At 41.2% G+C, this 26,461-nt stretch overlaps 1 protein-coding gene across 1 annotated transcript in view; it reads left to right on the plus strand.

The window, feature by feature from the left end:
- Window positions 1–26,461, plus strand: part of TNS3 (tensin 3) — a 338,094-nt gene that overhangs the window by 126,506 nt on the left and 185,127 nt on the right. The window contains exon 5 of the mRNA XM_067550332.1: window positions 9,736–9,774. Coding sequence (XP_067406433.1) covers window positions 9,736–9,774 — 39 coding nt within the window. The remainder of the gene's footprint in view (window positions 1–9,735; window positions 9,775–26,461) is intronic.

Genomic DNA, 26,461 nt, shown 5'->3' on the forward strand with positions numbered 1-26,461 from the left:
AGGCTCTCAATAAAGATAAATACAATTGGCAAAAAAAAAAAAAAAATGGATTTTTTGTTGTCACTCTTTTAAAGAAAAAAATCCAAGAAAACCCAAGATAATTTGAATAAAAATTTGCATTTATATAGCATGTTTTGCCCAAGCATCTCAAACCTATACAAACTTTGCATTAATTAAGCCTCACAGCCCCCTTGAGGGGTAGCTGTAAGCAGTAATACACCCCTGGCTCAGATGGGCAAACTGAATCACTTGCCCAGGGTTACACAGGGATTAGTGGGAGAATCGGAGAAAATGTAGGGGTCCTGGCCCCTAGTCGCTGGCTCTAATCACTGTACGCAATCCCAAGACTTATAAATATTGCTTTGCCTCTGGACTCCTTTGGGGCATAGCCAATCATCTGAGTTTGAGAGATAGCTGACATAGAAAATGTTGATCTGTCATTATCTGGCTCTTATTAACTGGGGAGCTCATCCATTACTTCATCCAGGAACCCCCATGGTTCCTTTCGTAGCTCTCAAGAGTTCCTTCCGTTTTGTTCTTTTCAAATGCCCCACATGGAGCTAGGTACCAAATGTCCCCCCTGTGTGTGCCCTTTGAGAGAATTGTAAGTGAACTTTGATTTATGTAGCAAGGAACTTTTTTTCTTTCCTTTTGCAAGCTGACATGTTCACAGTTTTCTTTTGGGGGTTTCTCAATGTAGGTCAAGTCTGTGACCTTGCCAAATCAAACAAGACAGTATGGAGAGAAAAGCCAAGCTTGCAGGTGGCAGAGAAATGTGAATAATACATTTTTATTTCTTAGAATAGCTACATTCCAGGTTGTTACTGAAGGTCTCTTTTCCAGCAGTTCCAGTGATTTCATATTAAATGACTCTTTATTGCCTCATGGGTGTTTTGTGCACAGGGGTTTGTGTGTATTTAAACACACTGAAGTATAAAATATCTTTTGAAGGAATGTAACTTTCCTTTTAAGGTGCTAACATAGGGCCCAGCTCTGTATTGCTTGGGTCAGGAATGTAGGAACAGGCTCATGGCTTAAACATCATAATGCTCAGTGCCTATATGTGGTAGTGCTTTCCCTTTTCAAAAACTTCCACAAACATTAACAAATCCTTCATGACAACTCTCTGAGGTAGGTAAGCATAGTATTATCCTCATTTTATCAGACAGAAAACTCTGAAGCAGAGAATTTAATAAGGCCACAGAAAAAATGACAAGAGTTGGGTTTAGAATTCAAGAGTTTCTGACTCTATTTCGTCATTCTTTCCCTTATCAAATTTACTATAGAATTAGGCATCAGAAAATGCAGTGTATAAGACTACATTTATTTGAAGGCCATTCTAATATGTTTTCATTTTAAATAGCTGTTTGTTGGAGCTGTAAAATGAATAAACTAATAAACCTTTGCTTTTTCTCAATTTTTCTTCATTTCATCAGTCAAAATGCATGGGTTTGTGTGTGTGTGTATGTATGTATTAATAAACTAGAAACTATTTGTTCAGTATTGCTATACTGAATAGCATTTGCTCTGGGTTTATCAGGAATAAACTGTCCAGTAGAATGAGCCTTAAGTGTTATGGACAGTATGTGGAGGGAAAAATTGAATGTGTGTAGAAGAGCTCTGATAGTTTCTATTGGCCATTGTGAATTCTAATAGCACTTGTTCAAGATTTCATGGTAAACTCATTTAGAACACTAAGCTACTGAAAAAACCTCCATTCTGAGAAATATAGATGTCTTTGACTCAGAAGTTGGTAACTGACACCAGTACACATTGTTTACAAGATGTACTTTTGTCTGTTTTATGCTTATTATGTGACCCTAAAAAATGACACCACACGTGTCCTGTTTTTGAAAATATAGTCACTGACAAATAGCAGTATTTTAGCAGATGCTAAGGTTATTTTCAGATACTGAAGTGAAATCAAACAGCCTTTCAGACATTTTATCAAAGTGGGTTTTTTTCAAGGAATGTGAGTCAGTAATAAACTCCAAGCAAAGAAAGTTAATATGTATCCGGCGTGGTTAATCAATCAATTAAAAAAAGGTTTTAAAACAATGCCATTAACTCTCCATTGACTGTTGCCAAGTCTGGTCTTTGCTGTCATTTCAGCAAAAAATCAGCAGGCACTTTGTACATCACTGTAATTCTGTGAGCTTTGCGAGACACAGCACTATCAGCGCCATTTATTTTTCATTTATTTCTCTCTGCCTAACATTCTTTTAAAACACTTACTAATGTACTGTAACATACTGCCTCTTTGCAGGCCAAAAGCTTTACCTGAACAAGATTTTTTGTCTATATTGTGCATTGACTTTTATACACAATGAAGTCGTATTCCAGATCTACTGTAAAATTTTATAGCACATATCTGCAATTTACTTGGGTGTTAGCTGTTGCTCAGAGTGAATGCTGCAATATAACTAAGCAAATAAGGTGTGCAGCTTTTCAAGGAGTGCATTGAATGGTATCTGAGGTTCAAGCTTTGAAACCTAGCTTGCAGTTGTCTGGGTCACTCTGTGGAATGTTTGTCTTAGAAGGCTGGACTAGTTGTATAAGGAGGTACAGTCACGAGTTTAGAAAAGATCAAAGTAGATTACAAATGGGACGGTGCAGTGTATAAAAAGATAATGGTAAAATGCAAACACCAGATATCCAAGCAAGTGAGGCTGGAATACAACAGAGGGGGGCACTGTAGTACAGCTGTTAAAGCAAGCAGTGTTTTTTTCCTTAGTGTTTACACTTAGAAAGCCAGCAAATTACATGTTACCTGCTTTTTTTAAGTTAATATATTTGTCAGCTCAAGTGATCGCTGGTTACTGATTGCACACTACATGGCACTGCAATAAAGAAATGAGAAACACAAGATTTCTCAGAAAATGTAAATAATTACTGGAGTCAGAATTAGTTGTTACATTAACTCTTCGTTAAATATATTGTTGGCATCAATGCAAAACTTCTCAAAACTAAGGCCACGCTCAGGAAAACATCATTGCTTGGGAAAGCACTTAAGTATGTGCTTAACTTTTTAAGCACATGCTTAATATCCATTGAAGTCAATAATATTAAAGTTAAATCAATAAATTAAAGTTGTTAAACCTTTTCTGAATTTTGGAGCCTTTAGCATCCACAATATATGTGCATTTGCACAAGCAGAGAATGGTGCCCAGGACATATGCACTCTGCATGCAAAAACAGGTAGTTTTGCATGCAATTTTTTTTGCATGTGCTATTTGCATATATTGTGTGCGTGGTTATATGTCTAAATGCACGTGCATATATTTTACAGACACATGGTAGGTACCTAGTTTTGAAAAATTGACCGAAGCCTTTTTATAGTATTGTTGCATAATAAATAGTGAAAATGCATATATATATTAAAATAGTGTGTAAATATTGAAATATGACATTTTATAAATGATTATTAATATTATTTTAGTACCGTTAACTCACTAGAAGAAATAGACAAGTGAGTGACTTCTAAGCAGCCTGTAGCTACCAGTAGAGAGAACTGCTGGAGTGGTCAGGAAAATTCTTTTAGGGTTATGTCCACTTACACTAGAGAAACCGTTCTTTTGAAACAATTACTAATATATGGAAACATACTGCCACTTAGCAGGTCAAAAAACTTTCTTTGAGTAATGTATAAAACAGTCGAATATTACAACAGTAATATTAGATTGGAATAAAATGATCCTGCAACTTCGCTTTCCAGTCATGTAGTCGGAAAAAACTGAGTTATGTGTCTCATGAACAGAATAAAATCAGGTTGTATTCTTCTGTAGGTAGGTGTCATTTTGTAAAGTCATGAACGAGCTTTAAAGCGAACACTCTCTTTGTAAACGTGTCACTCAAGAAAATTTAACATTTTTTAATTGGGAATACACATACGTTCTTTCTCCTGTATGAAGTTATTTCTCTGTCACTTGGTAACTATCTTAGAAGTCTTTACACAGTCTTTACTATAACAATAATTTTATATAGCACTTTTCATCCATAGATCTCTAAATACTTTACAAAGGAGGTAAATACCATTATTCCCATTTTACAGATCGGGAAACTGAGGTACGGGGAGGGGAAATGACTTGCTGAAGGTCATCCAGCACACCACTGGTAGAGCTGAAATTGAACTAGGGTCTCATGAGCCCATTGTCCTATCCACCAGGACACACACTGGATCTCTATCTAGTATAAAATTAATCATGATATGAGGAAGTTTTTCAGACTGGTATTTTGAGCATTGAAGTGGTGTAAAAATAATGCATTTAGTAACAGAGATGAAAGGGACACAGCCAACTTGAATAAATGTGGTCTATTTTAAATAAGTTGGTTAAAGCTAGTCCAAGGTATAGCACCTATTTTTAAGTCTCCCTGTGAATTTTTGTGCTTTTACAATCACATTTTCCTGTTTTTTCAAAAAAGGTTTTTCACTCTCCTAATGCTGCTTGAAAGACCCACATAAAAACCAGGGGAAACAGACTCTTTATAAAGTGCTGTGAAGTGGGCAAAGAAGCCAAACTGGGCGGGGGGCGGGGAAGGGAGTGAGTTTCCTATTTTCTTTTCTAGTATAACCTTTGGTATTGCTCTTTTCTATAGTCACTAAAGTTCAAATATAGATAGAAGTCTGAGTTTTCATGGAGAGTGTCACTTTAAAGTTGCAAGCTCATAGGAGCATAGAAAAAATTTGGCAAGCTTTGGCTGCTCTGGCACAAGTGCACAAGGGAATGAGAGGGGTAACAAAACAGGGAGCTCCTTCCCCACCATTACTGCAACACAGCTGGCAGCCATAATACAGTCTCCTGTTCCCCAGAGTTGCAGGTAGACTCTGGGCTGGTCCCCCTGACCGTGCAATTCGGCGCCAGTCGACGGGAGTTAGGCAAACTACGCTCAGCTTCCCTTCTTCGCGCTGTGCTCACTGCGCTGATGTTCCCGTCGATTCAGCGCTACGCTACTTGAGGGGGTGGACTTACTCAGTTGACTTCCTGATCGATTGAGCGGGTCTCACTGACCGCTCAATCGATCTGAAAGATTGATCTGGCGGCGGCGATTTTGCCGCCATCAGTGTAAACATAGCCTTAGTTAGCCCTACTAACAGGGCTCAATTCCTTACAGGTGGGGGCCCCATCCCTGTGTGCCACTTTGTGGTAGGAGAGGCATGGATCCCCTAGACAAAATTCCAGGGAATTCATTTTCTCCAGCACACTTCGCAGTATGACAGTTCCTGGAGTCTGTAAGGAAAAAGGCCTCCAGCCATCATCACTCATGCAATGCACCTCTTCATCTCACCCCAGCGCAGCTGTGGCTGCGACTGTAAGAGCTGCGATTAAGCCCTTTGACTTTTGTAAAGTGCAGGCTGCTCTGAGTGGAGGTGTTACATAAAGCTGTATGTGCTTATGTCAGGCAGAAGGTCAGGGAGGTAGAACCTGTTTTCACTTCAAACAACTGGAATCTTCCTCATGACAGTTTGTTAACATCTTCCACCTGTTTAATAGGCTTGCTCAGTTGGGCAGAGACGATTAACAAGTCCACAGCAGCCATGATGAAATCTGCAACAAAAAAAGTGTTCATGAATATCACTTAATCCATAGCCTGTCAAACTCAGAGGTACAAAGAGGCTTCCAGCACTGGGAGCTAACCTCCATTTCCTTGGGGCTAGAATGGAAGAGGTGGGGTCCTGAGATTTTTTCAGCTTTAACAGGTTCCTGGTACGGGAAAGTTTGAGAATCACTGACTTAGATGTTTCCCACGCAAAAGGCTCAGTTATCCAGGCAAACTCCATCCATTTCCACATTGATGGAGAAAAAAATATTCTAGGACAGAAAGCTTTACAGGAGTTAAGAGACCTGAGTGGGTTTTTTTTCCCCTCCTGTAGTCAACTCTGCTTCTTTCTACCTATGTTGTTCACCATCCAGTGTGCACAGGACTTGACATACCTCTTCATTTCTGCAGGTCACAATGTTACATAGACTGGATCTTACTTATAAAATCTTACTTATTGTAATGAATACAGCTGCTCAGCACTGTGGTACACTAGACCTCTTATGATACTCAGCAGTCTAGCAGGTGCATCACAACTCAGATGCAAATGCTGATGGGGCTTCAGCTACTAGGTCCTGCAGCACTAGTAAATCCCAGGGAGCACTGAGACCATGGCTAAGTGAAAGGGTATTTTACTAGAGCCGGCTAAAAAGGAAAAGGTGGTAAGTATCCTAGGGACAGTGGCTAATGTGATACACATTAAGGTGAAATGTAGCTGTTTCTAGCATGGCCTTTGGGTCACACCAAAAGCGTGTTATGGCTCCTCAGACCAGAATATTATACAAGAAGGTCTGGAAGACCCTGAAAATTGGAGTAATGGAAATGGGATGAAATTTAATAGTGAAAAGTGCAAGGTCATGCACTTAGGGACTAACAGCAAGAATTTTTGCTATAAGCTGGGGATTTATCAGTTGCAAGTGACAGAGGAGTACAAAGACTTTGGTTTATTGGTTGATCACAGGATGACTATGAGCTGCCAATGTGATGTGGCCATGAAAAAATCTAATGCAATCCTAGGATGTGTCAGGTGAGGTATTTCCATTAGAGACAGGGACGTGTTACTACCCTTATACAAGACACTGATGAGACCTCATCTGGCATACTATGTGCAATTCTGGTTTCTCACGTTAAGAAAGATGAATTCAAACTGGAACAGGTGCAAGAAAAAAGGGCTATTAGGATGATCTGAGGAATGGAAAACCTACTTGATGAGACTCAAAGAGCCTGGCTTGTTTAGCATAACCAAATGAAGGCTGAGGGGAGATTTGATTGCTCTCTGTAAATACATCAGAGGGATAAATACCAGGGAGGGAGAGGAGGTATTTAAGTTAAGCATTAATGTTGACACAAGAACAAATGGATATAAACTGGCCATCAACAAGTTTAGGCTTGAAAAGGTTTCTAAACACTGGAGGAATGAAAGGGAGCAGTGGGGGCAAAAAAATTAACCGGCTTCAAGACTGAACTTGGTAAGTTTATGGAGGGGATGGTATGATGAGACTGCCTACAATGGCATGTAACCAATCTGCGGCTGCTATAATCAAATGTCCCCAGTGGCCGGTGATGGGACACTAGATGGGGAAGGCTCTGATTTACTACAGAGAATTCTTTTCCAGGTGTCTGGCTGGTGGGACTTGCTGAAATGCTGTGTGCATCTTACCATCGTCTTGGGGGTCAGAAAGGAATTTTCCCCTGGGTCAGATTGGCAGAGACCCTGCCTTCCCCTGCAGCATAAAGCATGGTTCACTTGCAACTTTAAATTAGTGTAAACAGTGGATTCTCTGTGACTTGAACTCTTTAAATCATGATTTGAGGACTTCAGTAACTCAGCCAGAGGTTAGGGGTCTATTTCAGGAAGGGTGGGCGAAGCTCTGTGGCTTGCAATGTGCAGGAGTTTAGACTAGATGATCATGATGGTCCCTTCTGGCTTGAATATCTATGAGTTCATTAAAGGCAAATATACAATTTACAGGTTTCCTAGCCTGGATCAACAAGTGGTATGTCTCATTGGGTGCCCCTCTGCATATCTCTGCTACTGCAGCAGTACTTCCTGAGCAGATCCTGATAGCGGGTGGCTCCAGATAGTTGGCAAGGTCCCCTGCAGTCTCTCTGGCTGTATATAATTGTCCTTGACAAGGACAATAGCTTCTTCTTTTGGGTCTAACAGCTGGATAGAACATACTGGTCACTCCCCCAGTGGCTATAGCTCTTTGTCTGCAGTAACCTACTTAAGGCTCCTGTTCTTTTAAGAGGCTGAGCTAGCTACTGGCTCTGCGTCCCTGAGAGTTCTCTTCATGCTTCTCTCTGCTCTGTCTCCTGATGCTCCCTGCATAGACCTGTATCCGGATTATTGTCTGCCAGTCACGGCCTGCTCCACATGTGGCTCTTCACCTTCTTCTCCCTTGGCGGGCTTCCAACTCTGCGTGTGGCTTCTCTGCTTCTCTCCAGCCTGCTTCCCTGCTCTGCCCATGTGGCTCCTACCTCACCATGCAGCTCCTCCATCAGCCTTCCAGCTCCAGCTCCCCTGCTCTGCTCTCAGCTTGTCACGCAGCCTCTGCCGCCTGTCCTGCTTCTGTCTTCCAAGAGAAAAAGGACAAGATTGTTTCCCGGGTCAGGCTTTTTTTTCAGAGAGTTTCCACCCTTAATCCCTGTTGATGGGGTATGTCTGCACGTTAAACCTTGGAGAGTCATAAGGTCAGTAGGGAGTGGATTGATGCTAAATGAGGAGCTAAAGTTTATCTGCTCAGCCGATTCATCACAAGATGAACCCATAAAACTTCCAATAATATAGCACTCTCCCTACTGTAGATAATATCCCAAAAGCTGAGGCTGGAGAAGGGAGCTGAGGAGACATCTACCTTTATTCACAATGGATGATAAACACTCTTGCTTTTTATGTAACTGTGGTGAAATATCTTAGTCCCAAACACCACCTCTTCCAGGCTAGCTGAAACAATGAGGGGCCAGCTTTGTACAGTTGTATGCAAAACGTCCATTACTGTTGTGCTCTGAAGAAGATGCTAAATTGCTTGACTTGTGATAGAGTAGGCGTTTGTAGCACAGTTTTGAAGCGTTAGCTTCTCTTTGTTCTGTTTCCCCCTCTCCTGTTATGGTTGGATGCTGATGAGCCATGCACCGTGCAACCCATATCATTCATTTTTTATCATCAATCCTGGTTACCTGTTGCTGTTAACAGGGACCGGAACAAACAGATCAGTATCATGCTGACTCCAAATGCACCTTAAATAGGTATGGCACTGCTTGTTTTCCTTGTGCTGAGGTTGATGGGGCAGCAGCCCATGCTAAATTCAGAATTAAAATCAGAGCTGTCTGCATAAATTTGTTATTCAGAAAACAATGTAATACTCATCTATCTCTAGAGCTCTCACCTGTACAGTGCCACAAGGATCCATCCTCTCCCCCATTTTATTCAGCATCTATGAAAGCCACAATAAGAGACTGTGAAAGTACATGGACTAAAATGCCAGTAAACATAGGAATTTCCATACTGGATTGGTGCGTGTTTAATCCAGTATTTTGTTTCCAACAGTAGCTAGCATTGTATGAACCCAACTCTATATCATCACCACAGCAGATGCAAACAGTGCCATCTCTCACTTATCTAGAGCCTTGGTTGAGATCAGAAAGTTGGATGATGATCAGGAATAACGTGTCTACACAAATAGTAGCTTTCTCATATAAGTAATAGGAGTAGCCTTTATATAGCTATAGAAAGCAGCTAAAAATAATTTCCCATGGCTGATAGTGTAGTCTGACCTGGTCAAACTGTTCCTGGTTTTCTATCCATTTTGATATTTAAATTGTTGAAGAAGTCTTGAGTAACATGTATAGGCTACAGAATCGTTAATCTGAAGTATTTTAACTTCAGTATAAATGGAGTTGATATACCAATTGAGGTCAAGCTGACTTTCTGGTTTTGAATACTGTGGCAGATCCAAACCTAGATTTCTTTCCTTTGCAGACAAGGAGAGTGCAATTTGTGTTTCCTGCCTTTGGCTGAATCAGACCGTATACGAAAATTAACTATAAATAAGATTCCTTGCTCTGGGCCTGATTTGGTGAGCCCTTTCCACTCGGACTGTATTCAGTGGGATTTTAGGCCACTCAGAACCTCTTGGGACTGGGTCCTCAAAGAGAGAAATATCTTATTTCTTTATTTTATTCTCTTTATTCCAGGTGGTGAAACCCTGCTTCCTGCCAATCAACTACGAACTGGTAAGTCAATCTGACAGTACTGCTATCAGTCAAGGAAGAGTACTTTTAAAGGACCAGCAGGAGTATTCACACCCACTCACACCCTACAGTTATCTACCTGCTGTGTAAGGCTGGGCAAATCACTTCATGCTTCTGTACTTCAGTTTACCCATCTGTAACAGGCTGATAAGGATATGTACCCGTTTTGGGTAAAAAGCATTGTAGAAGTGCTGCTTCATTATTATTATTGCATTAAAGTCAAATAGTTAAAGACTGAGTCAGTGGTTCATTAGGTCCATTACCAGAGACATGAATAAAAATTGAGTGAGGATTCTAGGATTTGGCCCAATAATTTTATTTATGAGATAATACCCTGCTATGGTGTTGGGACTCTGCACAACTTTGCCATAAAAATTGATAAAATATTGGAATAAAAAAGCAGCCCCTTCCTACCCTACATCCATAGCCTTCAATATTAGCCTTATTGGACATCCTGTCGTGAGACCCTCCATCATGAGACTATCTTTTAGTAGCTACAATGTCGGAACCGGGTGCTATTTTCTTTTGTATTTTTGTGCATTTTGATCCATAGTTGGAAAATTTGAAGGAAAAAAAATCCCTCATTGCTCTGTGTGTTAAATATGTGAAGTGAAATGGAGTTACTTCTGCACTACAATTTGTATAATGGGTACGTATAATCATTGGCGTCAGTGGGCTGACTGCTCTTGGGGATCTAGGTTTACCTGAGAGGTCAGTTTCCACGTGCCAATCTGTGTGTGTGTATGTGCCTCTTATCTATTTGTATCCTTTGTTCTCCGAGCCTTTCTAAGCCTGGACTAAGCAAAGCTGGAGGGTTGAAAGCGAAAACATGAATACTACAGCATGCTCCTAAGTATCAAAGAGGCACAATATTCAGGGATCAAGACTCTCTCTGGCTTTCGGTTGATTTTTGTGTGTGCTTCATGCACCGGCAGTTAAACATTTATTAATGTTGGCATGAGGGGTCCTTTAATCCCTGGCTTGGACCTCTGATACTATATCATCAATAGGGAGTCCATTTCTCTCTAGTCCCTGGCCTTACGTAAGTCTTGTTGAAATCAACAAAAAATTGCAGGCACAGTCTTGTGTGTGTCAAATTTATGGGATTTGGAAGGAGGAGACTAAATGGGTGAACTGGCTCCCCTTGTTTACACACAGTAAAGTATTAACAGGAGTGATTTTTTTCTCTCCTCATAGTGGACCTTACTCATTATGCTATCCTGTGTGAGACAGATGAGAAGGCATTGTCATTCCAAACCCTCCTGGGCCAGCAAATAATCTCTTCTTCTAAGTCTTCCATTTGGTCCGGTTATTAGCAATATTAGCAATATTCCTGATCTCTTTGGGGTATGTTCTCATTGCGTTGTCCTATATGAACTCATTTTCTTCCTTTTTTTTCCCACGGGGAAAAAAAACTGGATTGAATTCTCTGGCTAAAAAGTATTGGCTATGAAAGGGTGAGGGTATTGGGAAGCAGGTGAAAGAACTCCTTAAGTTTATTTGTCTGTATGAAATAATTCATTAGGACAAATGTTTCATCCAAGAAAGTCCCTGAAAGGACTTTGGAAACAGACCACATAATTTATAGTTCCTCTGCACATTAAGGCAACTGACATACAAACGGTCACCTCTCTGTGTTACCAGAGAGAGGGGACCTACCAGTCGTACCAGCTCACTCTGCTTCTGTTTCAGGTGGTCATAAAAGTGCAGTCTTGGAACAAATGTAACTGCTACTAGTATTAGGCAGGCAGAAGATTTCGATTTGATTTGGAGTAGGGGAAGGGAACACTCAATGGGACTATGAATGGCCCCTCTTTTAGCAAAGACAAAGGATCCCTTCAGCTGAATCCCTCCTGTTGGCAAACACATCTCTGCAAAATTATTTTTTCTTATTTTAGACTGTAAACTCTCCAGGGCCGGTATTGTCTTTTAATCTGTACAGCACCCAGCATGATGGGGCTCTAGGTGCTACCACAATACAAACAAGTCATAATAAAAGTGTGTTTATAATGGACAACTTATAAGATAATTCTCCAGTTTGTAGTACAAACATGAAACTGAACTCAAAAATAAAGATAATTACAACACACACCATGCAGTATAAGATCATATCTGGCAATTTGGTAATAAAACAATTTTTTTTCTACTCAGGTTCTTATACTCACCCATAACCATTGTCTGAGCACCTTCCAGCAGTGCATTAAATGATGTGACTAGCATCTGTTTTCTTTCTTTCTCTCTTTCTTTCTCCCCCCTTGTTGAAAATGTAGGTGGGATTTTTTAAACACATGCTGTACTCTGTGGTTTTTATTACTGAGGGTGAAGTTGAAGATGTGCATCTTGTACTTGGAATGGAAAGTGGTGAAGTCTGTGGTGGTTATTAGATCCTGCAGGATTTTGCTCGACACTTTTGGACTGACCTTATAAAAGTTCTGTTTCCTACACAAACAAGCTTTACCCATGCCATAAATAAATCTGTTGTTCAGGCGGAGCAGAACTGTCTATTTTATGTACTAATCCCAAGCTTTAAGTGATTTTTTTTTTTTTGGCATCCCATGCCCAGAGTACCTCAGGGGTAAAGGCTGAAATCTGAAACTTGATGTAGTATTATGCTGGGGTGGGGGTGGGGGTGAGTTGGGGGAAATGTAATGAGCGGCAGATGCAGTAGCCCATGTTTTGTCAATTTAGGATTTGTCAGTTAAACACACATTTATCTGTATTTATTCCAAGATATGCAGCTTTTAGTAACACCAGTTAGTTCCCACACAGAAGTAATTAATGCATGGCTCTGGTATAGATTATTAAATCCATCTAATCCAACATAGTTGTTGCCAGCATAATCTTCCTGGTGGTTTATAATGTGTACTGTAATTCAACTCTCAGTGCTATGTTTGCTGGAAGATTGTTGAAGCTAATGATATTTACATACATTTTTTTTCTTCCGAATGTGGATTTTATTGAGTATTTTCAACTTGAATGTCTGTTTCCAAAGAAGCTCTTTCTCCCCACTTCACTAAACCATGCATCTTGAAGCTTTGCAATGACATCAGGGCCCTCATGTATCAACCCTGTGCAGCTGTTCAGAGTTTCAGGAGCTAAAATATAAACCAGCTGTTGGTAGGTGTTCACATACTACTTAGTTTACATTGTCATTTCAGTTCCTCTGATTTGGAAAGGGAGATTTTACAATAGCTCTTGTAATCCAAGTCAAATGTTTACAAAAATACTAGCTGTTCTTTAGCTTTATTTTATTGGATTAGATTTGACCCAGTTGATTTTGCTTACATTTTTAGGGAGACTGTAAAGGACGGTAGGGATTAAAACTGACTGATCTTGCGTGGTCTCATCCCAGGATTGGGATGGTACAAAGGTGGTGTAAAGCCACCATCACTTCACCTTTCCCTGTGCTGAGAGTTCTGCGCTGCATCTCGCCCAGCGTAGGGCTTCTAAATCTGCCTTTGGAGGCAATTTGGCACCAAAGGGCTCTGAAAATCCCACCTGTGTTGTGCTGGTACACTGGTGCAATCTTATCTGAGTGTGACATCTCAGTGGTTAAGGTGTTATGTAGAGTCTGGAGGTTTTCTTCAGTTGCTTTTAGTAATGAGCACTGTGATGGTGTGTAATTGACTTAGAGGTTATGGACAGTGAGTGTCGGTTAGGGGAGAAGTGAGAAAAGAATAGAGAAAGATGCCAATGAAAAGAAAATAAATTAAAAATGAAAGTGATGCCAAGGAATAAGATGGTCTTCTGTGCTGCCTTTGAGAAGAGCTTGTGTTTAGTGTAAGGGGAGATCAGCATTATAACCAAATGAACTGCTTTGACACAACAGTCAGTAGACGCCCTGCCTCCAGCAAGAGGGAGGAGACTTGCTGGTGCTTAAGTGGGTGCCAGCGCCCTGACAACTCCAGCCGGTTAGCTGCCCAGACAATCTCCTTTGTGCTCTGCCAGTCCTTACTTTGCCTTTCAAGTTAACAGTAGATGTATTCAGTCTCTGAGCCCCTTCCAAGGCTTCCCTCTATAGTATTCAGCCACTTATCCACTGAACACCCTGGTGTGTAGAATGTTTTGGCAATCAGCTGAAAAAAAGATGATAGGGTGCAAAGGTCAAGTCACAGTTTTCCCTGGCAAGCATCACTGGTTAACTGTGCCTTAAACCTGACAAGCCATGCAGTGATAGGGCCCATTTAACTGATGGAGTTTAAGATGAGAGCGGATGTGTACCTCAAGGTTCAAGCTTTAAAGTCACATTTAGTTAATGCAAGACATGCAACAGGATGTCTGAGGGGCCTCGGAGGTATCAAGTTTTGATTTTTTTTTTTTTCTTTTTAAAGATACATTACCCTGGCAGTCTGATACCAAAGGACAACAGAACCACTTCAGTGGGAGGATGAAAATTAATTTTCTCAGTGCATCTTTGATTATTTTAAAATACCTTCCAGATTCCAGAATGATCTGGAAATAAAAGAAGTTACTCACCTTGTGCTGTAACTATGGTTCTTCGAGATATGTCCCCCCTAGGGGTGCTCCACTGTAAGTGTGTCTGCGTCCCTACACTGCTGACTGCAGAACTCTGGTAGTAGTGCCCCTTAGACCTGTACGTGCGCTGTCTCTCCTCATGCTGCACTATGAGGCTAGCCAGCGCATGCAGCTTCACTGTCCTCAGTTCCTTCTCTGCCACAGAGTCATGTACAAGAACTCCAAAGTAGAAGGGAGGAGGGCGGTTTCGAAGAACTATCGTTACTGCACAGGGTGAGTAACTTTTTCTTCAAATGCTCCACTGTAGGTGACTCCCAAAGAGTACCCCTCCCTATTGGAGGGCTGGGGCTTCGGAGTCGGATCAGTTACAGACGACAGTATTGTGGAGCTGAAGATGGCATCAGAGGCAGAGTCCCCAGTAATCACATAGTGTTCTGCAAAAGTGTGAACTGACAACCATGTTGCCGCTCTGCAGATCTACGAGATAGTGACATCCTTGAAGAAGGTGACGGATGAGGAGATCAACCTTGTGGAATGTGTACAGATTGAGTCTGGAGGGGGTCAGCTGATTGGCAGCTCACAAGAAAGCGCCACTGATCAGCTGTTCCGCCAGGCTCCCCTACTTGCCATCAGCTGTTGGGCATCTGCCTGGAGTGGCTGGTCACCGAACAGCTGAGCAGCGGCAGAGGTTGCAGCCAGGCTGATTGGGAGCCCCAGAGCTGCAGGTGCACACAGGTGCAAATGACTAGACTGGCCGGTATCTGTGGACTGTATTGAACGGTGTCTCAGTGAAACCAGGGATAGGAGTTTGTGTTGAGACAGGCGGCCTTTGGCCTGTAGTGGCATCTAGGTTGGCCCCTATGAATTCCAGGCATTGCACTTGGGTGAGTGTTGACTTCTGGGTATTGATCTGTAAACCCAGTTCTGTGAACAAGTATACCATAGTGTTGACGGCTTTGTGGGCCACTTAGAGAGAGCAGGCTCTGAGGAGATATTGTCCAGGTATGGGTAAATCATTATCCCTTACGAGTGTGAGTGAGTGGCTATCACTGAGACAACTTTGGAAAATACTCTTGGGATCAATGACAGCCCAAAGGGGAGGACTCTGTGCTGATAATGGCTGAGTCCCAGAGTGAACCTGATAAATCATCTGTGTGCTGGTAAGATTGAGATGTGAAGTAGGTGTCCTGGAGGTCAAGGGTCAAAAACTAGACTTCCTGTTCCAATGTTGGAATAATCATCAAAAACTGACCATCTTGAATTTCTAAGCCTTGACAAACTTGTTGAGAGCTCTGAGGTCCAGTATGGTCTCCAGCCTCCCTTTCTTTTGGGTATTAGAAGTAATGAGAGTAGCATTTTGCCTCACAGATGCTGGGAGTTTGCAATACAGAACTGCAAGATGTCCGAGGAATACACCTTCCTACCAAAGAGACCAAGACATTTCAAGTACCTGTCATATGGTGTAGCCCTGAACTGGTGTTGCCATTTTCATAGTATTTGTTCATCAAGAATGTCATATGAGGTCTTAAATGAAAGCTGGTGTCACACTAGTTATGAATAGTATTGAAACAATGTAATTAGTTGTGTGCATATACTGGAAATATGGTCTTGTAGTCTATATTAAGGCAAAGGTGATAAATATGTTTCTGCCAGAAAATTTCACCTACCTCAGTTCACATGTAAATTAAGCATTGTAAGCCAGTTCAATGGAAGCCCCATGCAAAGTGAACAGGGGGATGGGAAGATGGAACCCTGGGGGTTGCCCTGTCTCTGGAGGCAAACAATGAACTTTGGGAACTGTTAAGGGGAAGACAAAAGAAAACCTTTTATCCTGCACTGAGGAGGTAAACAGACAGCATGTTTACATTCATGAAAACAGGATTCCAGCCATGCCTTGGTTGGAAACACTGCAAAGGACGTTTGGGGTGAGAAAAGCTTCTTTGGACAAATGGTAAAGTAAGTTAAGTCTGTAGGAATTGCGTTATGATTTTTTTTTATACGTAACCCTTCTGTTTCCATTATCCTTAGTCATGAGCTCTTAAATCTTAATTTTTTAGAATAAATTTTTGATTGTTTTCACTATAAATATAACTCAGTGCTACGGTATTATACAAGAAGCTGATGCTGGGCTGACTCAAACAAGCTGTTGTATACACTGTTCCCTTGGAGATAGCATTACTGTGCAGTGTTGCCATTTTGACATCACTGTAATAAAATGCTGTTGTAATAGTGGAAGTTCAGAGTGCACTTACCCAGCTATTCATGTTTTATTATAACCTACCCACAGACTGAACTTTATTTTATTTTTTTATGGAAGTTAACTCTTTTGGTTCCTTTCTCTTTCTGTTTTTAAAAATCCTTTCTCCCAGTTCCCCACTTAAGTAGTTCTTTATCTGTGTTGCCCGTTTGTCCATCTTTGAAGAGTGACATCCTCAAATTTCATGCTCACCTACCAAAACAATCACCCCCATTTGGATGGTGAGCAGGACCTGTGCTTTGGCATCATCCCTAAAGGACTGGGGAAGTGAATGGGAGAGAATGGGACAGAGAAAGGAAAGGAGAAGGCAGAGAATATGGAAGATAAAAATAACTGGGGGAGAAGAATCAAATGAGAACAGAAAATGTCTTGAAAATGAGAGAGAAACTAAAGTGAAATATTTAAAAACAGTGACAAAACCAGCTAATATTACTCTAAGTGAAAACATATTCTGATGTGAGAAAGAAAATAGAGTTTAGGAAGGGCAAAAAGAATGGGAGAAACCCAAGGGAGAACTTTATTTTGTGTCCGTGGTTTAAGGGAAGCTTAGCTGTTTCTACCAAGAACTTATTAACCCAGCTTTCTATGGGGATTTGTGAATATTTGCCTTCCAAAAATTTAGACTGATATAGATCACCTTCATTTCCTTTTTTTGAACAGCTATGATATTCAGACTTTTTATCCTTGTCCTATTCAATTTATTTTAAAAATATTTCCTCCCATGAAAAATACAGAAGCATTGCCTTGTTCCTATGGACTGCAGTCTGTCCATTTTTAATATGACCCTAAAACAGATTTTCTTAATACATTTTGGCTGAGCCAAGTTGTATGATGATAGCCTCAGATTACAGCTAAAGGATTGGCCTCTCCAATTTCATTTTAAGTGGGATCTGAGTACTGGAAGACGTGGGATCGTTAACTTGCTTTAATCAGGTGTGACCTTCAAATCCTCTGGCGTATGATGATAGTGACCAAATTGCAGTTAAAACTGAAAATAAGCAGCTATTCATCTCTGCCAGATGTGATATAGGATTCCAGCTGAAATCAGTAAAAACTTCACTGGAAAATTGTGTCAAATGGATTTGATTGAACTAAATTTGAAGCAGCTATGGCTTGTTCATTCCTTGAACGCTATAGTTCTTCTTTGAGTACTTGCTCATGTCAATTCCAAGTAGGTGTGTGCATGCCACATGCACACTTGCCGGCAGGTTTTTCACCTAGTGGTATCTGTAGGGTTGGCTCTAGTGCCCTGTGGAGTTATGCCTTAATGGTGCCATATATAGGATCCTGCTGACCTTGCACCTCTTCAGTTCCTTCTTAGCACCCATAAAAGTTGCTGGAACATTGCTTTTCTCTTGCTCTGCAATCTTTTCCCCAGGGGACTTTTTCTTACCTACCTGTAAATAGTTAAGACTTAGCGTTAGTAATAATAGTTCACAGATTAGTTAGAGTAGTTAGGATCCCGCTTATCGGGGTCTTTTCCCCTCGTCCCCTAGGCTGAGGCATGCTTTGATCCCTGGCTTTATATGCGTGGGGCCTGTAAGAATCCTATGCCAAGAAACGATCCACATTTAACCTGTCTAAAGTGCCTAGTGGAAACCCATCAGGGGGATCACTGCAAGATTTTCAGTGGTTTCTACCCCAGAACTCAAAAGGAAAGAAGCCAGAGACTAAAGTTTATCCGAATGGAAGCAGCTCTTTGATCCCCGGAGCAAAGTCCGGCAGATCTGAGATCCAGCTCTTTGGTTTCGGTGCAGAGCACTCCGGCGTCGGTAAGGGATATGGCACCGAGGAAGAACTCTATGCATAGAGATGCTTGGCACCAGCAGGCATCACTGGCACCAAAGGACACTGCATGTGGAGACACACGACACCACTCTCAATCCCCGGTCCTGTGTAAAAAACAAAAGAAGACAGACAGGGGACGCTCGCTGATGTCAAAAACATCCGGGAGCAAAGGCTTGAGTGGAGTGGTACCCATGTTGAGCCACTCCAGTCCCACACCCTTGGGCGCAGCACAGTTGACTGCAGCCCAGTTGAAGAATCCGTTGAGTCTGATGCCCTTGGACTTCCTCACTCAGGAAGAGCCGTGAGGAGGAGTTGCAGCTCCCTTCCAAGCTGACGACCTCTGAGGCAGTGAGAGAACTCATAGAGGGCATGGCACTGACACCTCCTCCTAGGCGGGATTGAGGCCAGGACCCCAGATCACTGGATTCAAAAAAGCTACTCGTGCTGTCTAGAGGTAAACCATCCATGATGCCATGGTCACCCTCCCTGCAGCACTGCTCCTCGGCACCATTTGGCACCAGACTGCCCTGGTCACCTAGTAGTGAGCAGTACACCTCCGATTCTTTGTACAATCCAGTGATTTGTGTCTAATAAAAGTAACGCAGCATCTCAGGTAGGTTGTTGGGAGCATGGATTGAATCCTTGATCTAAAAGCATGAGATTCTACTGCCTGAGATAAAAAAGCTCTTCAGTCTCTTAGCCTGAAGCCACTCTTAAATCTGTATGTGCCCACCTACTAGAGGGGAACAGAAGCATCATTGGGTAAGTATGGGTTATAAATAAAAAGCCAACAAGATAGGAACGTAGTGCCTTTGAAATGAGTCGTGCAGTTTATATCCACTAGAGACATGTATTACCTTGGCCACCAGAGGGAGCTCCTATTTTTCCATGAAAACTATAGAAATATATGGAGAATTGCAACCAGAACTTAATAAAATATGAAATATAATGGCTACAGAATTCATTGTGTTCATGTTCTAATACATCCTCTTCAAGATTCCAGTGTGAATCCGAAATGCAATGAAAATCAGACTCAATGTGTGTGCTTTGTTTCTTCAACTATAACAATAAAAGGAATTTACCTACACTTCAGTTACAGTATCTCCACAAATATGGCAACTAACAAAATGCTCTTGTATGGGATATTGGCGTGAGTAGAACTGAAGTAAACTACAGAAGAATGAAGTTGCAGTGCTTGATTTTGTCAGGATAGTTTCTCAGATCCACCATAAAAATTGGTCCTGTTCAGATAATGATTGTACTCTTTTTCTAACTTTGTTTCAAGTTCTTACCTTGGCTCAGTTTGGAATAGGACTGTTGCAGTACTAGAAGAAAGCAGATGCCTTTTTGTAATGCTACACTGTAGATAATTAAGGCAGCAATAACTAAAATCTAAATCCAGCAACATGACGCATTCACTGATGCAGTGCATTTTGGCCCCTTTTCCATTTTCAGGGTAACACTTGGATGTGAAGCATTTTTATGCATGGAACAGTAACTTGTTTCAGACTCTTCAGTGGCATTAGTAGTCTTTTGCCATAGGAAAATTTCATGTACATTTGCCTTTGCTAGGCATGCAAAGGGAGTTACATGCTCTCTGCTTTGCTTCGTGTGGGCCATTCAGACTGTGATCCAGGCAAAATTCTTTATTCTGCTTCTACATGTATAATCTACCTATTCCATGTGTAGAATTTTTCTTTTTGGCAATGACTTTTCTGTATACAGAACAAGAGCAGAACTGCGGCATCAATTGGAGGATTTTAGTTTTTAAGCATATTTTTGGCCCGCATTTTAAAGTACTCTCAAATGAGTAGAATATCTGGAGTATGGGGAGAAAAAGTTGACCCTAAGTCTATCAGTTTCCCAATAGTCTGTAAAATACACATCAGTCATACTCTGTGTTGTTGTTTTTTTAACTTCAGCAAAATAGATGTTCAGTAATTATAAACATTATAGTGCTGAGGAGGGCCTCTACTTGTCTTTCAATAAAGAAAACCAACCCTGTATTATTAGCTTTGGAGCAAGTCTTATTCTAGCCTAAATTACTTTAATAAACATAGGAAACTTTTTGTTCACAAACACCTAACCTCCAACTTGGGGGAGCTAAGAATGGATTAATATTTTAACTTCTTCAGATTAAATATTGACTAGCTAGACTCAGTGATGACTGTTTTATTGTATAACTAGAGTCTTGGTTTTACTCAGTGTTATCATAAAATTATTTCCTCAGTCAATGCCACCTTATTCCACTTTCTCTGCTGTGAATCAGTGTCTTGGTAGAGGTCACATGCTGATTTAACTTGTCAGACTTTTTTCATAGCTGTCCAATAATTTAATATTTACTTTATGTGGGATCGCTAGTTGACTTCTCTGTGGTCTTCTAAATCTTGGGCTATCCTTCTGACTAGTTTCTAAGGAGATGACTGCATACAAGTATGTGTAGGTGTGGTGGAGAGAACCAGTTCATCAAGTGCTGATCAGAGAAAGGGTGAAGCTCAAGTTCATTTTCTGAAAAGGATCGTGGTATTAAATTATAAGGTTAACAGTCTAGGGATGGAGAAGCAAAGTTAATCCCATTGATCACCTAAAGGAACTTTCTATTTGTTCAAATGAACAAAGAGGAGAGGAGATCTCCCACTATATTCACTTGAAAGCGAATGGGCATTCCTTGGTCTGATCTTCTTTTGTTGTATTTTTTGCGTCTTTGATTGTAGTTAAGTCACTGATCCCTTGTTTTGACTGTATTAGCCAGTTTCCTTTGAGTGGGACTTTTTTTTTTTTTTGGAGTGGGAGGGTCTTTTCTAAGCGTTGTTGACAGGAAGCAACAGATTGCTTTTTTAATAAGGGGTTGGAGTGGTATTTTTGAACAAGTCCCTGTCTTGTAAACATTTCTGTTCATCCTATACTTCCCATAACAAAGCCCTGCTCAATCTTGTACTGAATCTAACCTTCTTTTGAATATACTTTATAAGGGAAAAATGTCATGGAATTTTGTTTGCTGCTCTGGAAATGTTATTATTGGTGATGAGCATGTCACAGGTGCACATGAATACAAATAATGCAGTATAGGAAGAAGGTACAAATATTGTACGCTTGGGGTATATGATTAGAAGGATTAAGTTAGAGTGAACAAAGACCACTTTATTCCTGAGTGAGAACATCCATATGGGGGTTTAACATGCTTTAACTTATGTGCATTGACTTGACACCTTTAGTTGATTTGCTTTAACTTGCCTGAATGTCCCATGTAGCTAAGCCCTTAGTATTTCTGTGCCTCAGTTCCCCATCTGTAAAATGAAGGTAACAGCATTTCCCTAACTCACAGAGGTATTGTGAGGATAAATGCATTAAAGATTTTGAGGTGCTCACATATTATGGTTAAGGGGCATGACCTCTTTTTATTTTTTAAACCCAAAATTTTATTTGATTTTCTTAATGACCAAGCAGATCCCCCCAAAATATTCAGTAAAATTTGGTTAAACATTTTTAGAGAAAAATGCAAAGATTTTAGTTTTTGGTTTCAATTTTTCTTTGAAAAAAATGAAAAAATTAAAATGATAAATTTTGAAAAAAAAATGTCGCCCATAAATTCCCCAACAAAAAATTGGCATTTTTCTATGAGTTCTTCTTCTTAGGCTTCCTCACCCATACACAAACACCCAAAACCTCACCTCAGATTTCTGGTTTACTCCTGAAAATCTTCCACTAACACCATCCTTCCACATCATCTTTGCTTCAGCCTTTTGGTTCAGTTCATGCCTCATGCTCTGGCTTCTGCAGAGGTGATCATGGCAACCTATCCTTACGACAATCCTTCTTTTCCTTGACCTCCCCTGAGACTGTAGATAAGGTGGGTTCTTTCTTATGGTTTCCCTGTAAGGAGCTTTGATCTTGTGGCCAAGGGATTCATATCTGGCAAGGTCTCTGTGTCTCAGAGACACTGGCCACTAATGCTAGCCATTGGTGCTGGAACTAGACGTGCAGCTGCACCCCCTGATTTGAAGTAATTTCCGTTATAGGCAGGGTTTGGCTCAATGGCTCTCAGCACCCCCCACTGTATAAATTGTTCCAGCACCCCTGATGCCAACCTGCGGACCACTCCACAATTTGACTGTTTGCATATGAGATGCGAGTGGAATAATGATAGGGTCAGCACAGAGAGGCAGAAGCACTGGCAGAGGGAAGACCTCTCATGACAGGATTAGCAATGGCTGTGAGGTCTAAGAGGAAAGGGAGGTAATGAAAGTCTGGTATGTGAAAGTGGGGGTTGTGGAAAAGTCAAGAGGTCTTAGTGCCATTGAGGGCATGGAGAAGGGGTGCACTGAGAGCCAAATCAAAGCCTAACATTGCTGTCCACCCATCTAAGGGTAAACCCAAACTCCTTCTGTGAGGTCCTGAGTTTGCCCCTATTATCTATATCACCAGTTCTGAGCCAGAACTGAGAAGTAACCTAGTTAACATTCTTATTCATATTTGACAGGTCAAATTATCCACTAAAAGGAGAGATTCTTATCACCCCGTCAAGGTATTGAATTATTTAGTTCTATAATGTGAGTGGCGTATTACAACAAGAGGGGCAATTTTCTTTTAACTTCTGATGGTAGCCCAAACTGTCATTCCTACTGCATAAAGTTTAAAGACAAAAATTTCCAAAGTGACTAGGAATTTTAGAGGCTTTGTTTTTTTGGGGTCAATCTTGGGACACATTAACGGGGCCTGATTTTGAGAGGCTCAGAATTTCTTAAGGTGTCTAAAATTGGGCACCCAAAATCATTAGCCGTTTTTGAAAATCTTGGTTTAAATTCTTTGGATGACATCCTGGCTCTGTTGAAATCAATGGCAAAACTTCCATTGACTTTAATGGAGCCAAGATCTCTCCCTTTGCGGGTGAAGCGGGTCTCTCTAATTTGCATGATGTTGATGACTACTGGATGAAAGATATGAGTCTGATTGCTACCACTTGTAGCTAATAGTAGCAATGAATCTTTTTTTTTTTTTTTTTTTTTTGAGTCTTATGTCTGGCTCCATTGCTTTCTCCACTGCTACATTGTCTCTTCACCTTCGTTTCCCTTTCTCTGTTCTTTCTTTCTTGCTCACTTGTTCCTCTATTCTTGTCATTCTGTCCTCTATTTGCTGTCCCTTAAATTCTATTAACTTGCTTTTCATCACTTCCTCTCATGCTCTTGAGGTCTCTCTTCCACCACTCGGGTCCCACGGTCTCCTTTTCCATCTCACATCCTGCACTCTTTTCTCTACCCTCTCCCCATTAAACAAGGAGGTTAGAGAGCATGGATCTGATGCTGCCATCTGAGGCAGCTAGTGTCCGTTCAGGAAGTTGGCTCCTTGATGCACACACCCTCTGTTGGCTTCTCTGCCGTCCCTCTTTCTCTAGTGCACTAGAGAGAGAGAGAGAGCTGTGGAATCTGGTAGGAGCAAGGATGCTCAAAAGCTTAGAAGCACATACAATTTTAAAAATCCTCTCCTGACAGTTGGCCCAGAAACCATGACCATCATGCAAACCCACCACTAAGTGGGAGCATTGGTCGAACAGCACGGTCTTCCCATGAACTGCCAGATATTTGGCAAGTCTGGCTTTTGGCCTTGTTTCACATAAGACAACACAAAAACAGACATCTTTATTATGAGAGGATCGGTACTGATTTTGGTGTGGGTATCAGGCTTGTGATGAGAAGAGCAAACAGATGGTGGAATTCCCCAAATGCTCAGCTAGTTGCATCTGTCATATAAATCACAAACTGGAAAGATGGGAACTGGAGGGAAAAAAAAGTGTGTGAGCACAAAAATTGCATATTCACCGTTCGTAAAAACTGGCGCCTCTTTATCTCTACCGAGCAACATAAATTGCCATCTCCCTACTGGCCCATTCTTAATGAGCCTTTTAGCTGGAGTGTACATTAACAGAAATGGTTAAAGTTGCCTGTGTGTCTCTATTCTAAATGTCCTTTTTCATTTGCTTTATAACAACATCAAACTTTCATAATCTCTCCATGGTGTCCAGTGCTGAGTTATTAATGGCTGCAAGTAGATCTCTTTGATTGATGGGTCTGTGCTGGCACATTTCCAGAGTAACGGAATCTCAGACAAATTGTGCCCAATCATTTTCCAACACTCTATATAAAGGAACAGTATATAAAGGGTGCTGTAAATGACACAGAACACCTGCAGCAGGGGATTCCCCCAGAATTTGGTAGCTGGATAGCTGGCTCCACCAGAGATCATGCAAGGAGTGTTCTCAAGAGAAAGGGCTACTGCACCATTCTCAGGTAGTATATGGTCTGAAGGGACCATAGGCAGATAGTGTATTTTAGAAAAGGCTTAGTTTATGAGAGAAGACATTGATTTTAGTTTCACATTTCTGAGGAAGAATTTTAAGAAAATATCATTTAAAACCAATGAAAAGACAGCTTGCTGTTACAGTTGCCCCACCCTGCCTATCTCCTGTATCAAAAAGCTTCTGTCGCTGCTGTTGTGCATTGGTTCCTATTTATATTCACCATCATGCTCCTGAAAGTGGGGGCTTTTAGCCATTTATACACAGAATTACTACTGCATGAATTTTCAGTACAATGACTGCCCTAGGGATTAAACTAGGGATTTAATTTGTGAATAATAATTCAGATAATTATCTAATAACGATGATTCTGGTTATCCTTGTTGTTAACTTTTACTGAGCTGTGAGCTTGGTTGTGGTTTAGCATAGGATGTATGTACTGTCAAATTCTAGGCAGGCACATTAATTGGGTGTTCAGGGCTGGATTAACTCAGGGGCTTTAGGAGCTGCAGCCCAAGGCCTCGAGGTAAGGGGGGCCCTGCAAAAATAAATCCCTGCCCCTTACCTTCCCCTCCCCCCGCCCTCTCCCACATGATGTGGGCCCAATGCCCTGGGCAGGAGCTGCTCCTGGCCCTAAGCACAGCAGCCACACAGCAGCCACCCCCTCCTCGCCCCTTCCCCCCCACCCCTCTCCCACATGATGTGGGCCAAGCGTGATTGTGAGTGCTGCTCAAAATCATGTGGCATGCGTGCCGTAGGTTGCTGACCCCTGTTCTATACATGTTTTAAGACCGAAATATAATCACAGAACAGCTTTGTGTTAATTAAAGGGCAAGTTTAGTATAGCGTTAATAGCCTCAATGCCATAATTGTGATAATTTTCTTTTAAATCAGGAAAAAAGACTTGTATACAGGGGCCCCACAAAATCTAATAGCCCCAGGCCCACAGGAGAGTTAATCCGGCCCTGTGGGTGCTGCTAAGAAGTGTATTTTACTTACCTCAGATATTAAACTGCATTTGCAGTTAAGATAAAATCTGAACTTCCAGCAGGATAATATTTCCTCTTTCCTGATGATAGTGGAAACTCTGCCTTTAATGAGAAAAGACTCTGGTCTCCAGTGGTCTCGCAGAAAAAGGAACTGAAAATAATAAAACTGCACCTACCCGTCACCAGGTCAACCATGCTCTCATTTGCCAGGCAGTATTGCAATTGTCTCCTATTCTGATTCTTTTATGACTTGGTCGCGTGGCACAACAAGTTCCTGGTTATGCAAGTATATTGGAGCAGTTCTAATCTCTCTTGGGCAGTGGCTGGTACTCCTAGCCTTGGGCAAACATTGTGTTCATTTGTTGACATTTTGCAAAGTCTTTATTGTTAACACTGATCAAGTTGTAAGTTTGTTCAAAGCCTTGAAGTGGCAGGCGAAACTCAGCCCAGTCAACAAGGTGATTCAACAGAAGGAATCAGATTTTCTTTTTCTTCTTACTGTGCCTATGCCATTTTAAATTTGGCTCAGTGTTTTCCCAGCATCAAGAACTCATCTTCCATGGAGATTTGCTTGAGCAATGGAACAATCCTTTTTTTTTTTTTTTTTTTTTTTTTTTTGGAGAGTTCTCTTCAGATTAAGTAAGTGTCAAGACTGAATTCTCTTTACTCGGTACTGAGTTAGTGCATGCCACTATGTCAGCAAGTGCCATGAAGGTGAAGCAGGGTTGTGCAGTGTCCTTTCATCTCTTCATTCCCTGTTCCATGTAGTCTATACTTTAATTGGACAAGATAAAACTGAAGTTGCAATTGGATATGGTATTGTTTTTTGCACTTCTTGTCCTAAACTCTTGTGTAGTTTGCTGTGTG

This window comes from Emydura macquarii, unplaced genomic scaffold (genome assembly GCF_026122565.2).
Source record: "Emydura macquarii macquarii isolate MOO-44397 ecotype Brisbane River unplaced genomic scaffold, CSIRO-AGI_Emac_v2 contig_1263, whole genome shotgun sequence".
NCBI classification, from domain to species: domain Eukaryota; kingdom Metazoa; phylum Chordata; order Testudines; family Chelidae; genus Emydura; species Emydura macquarii.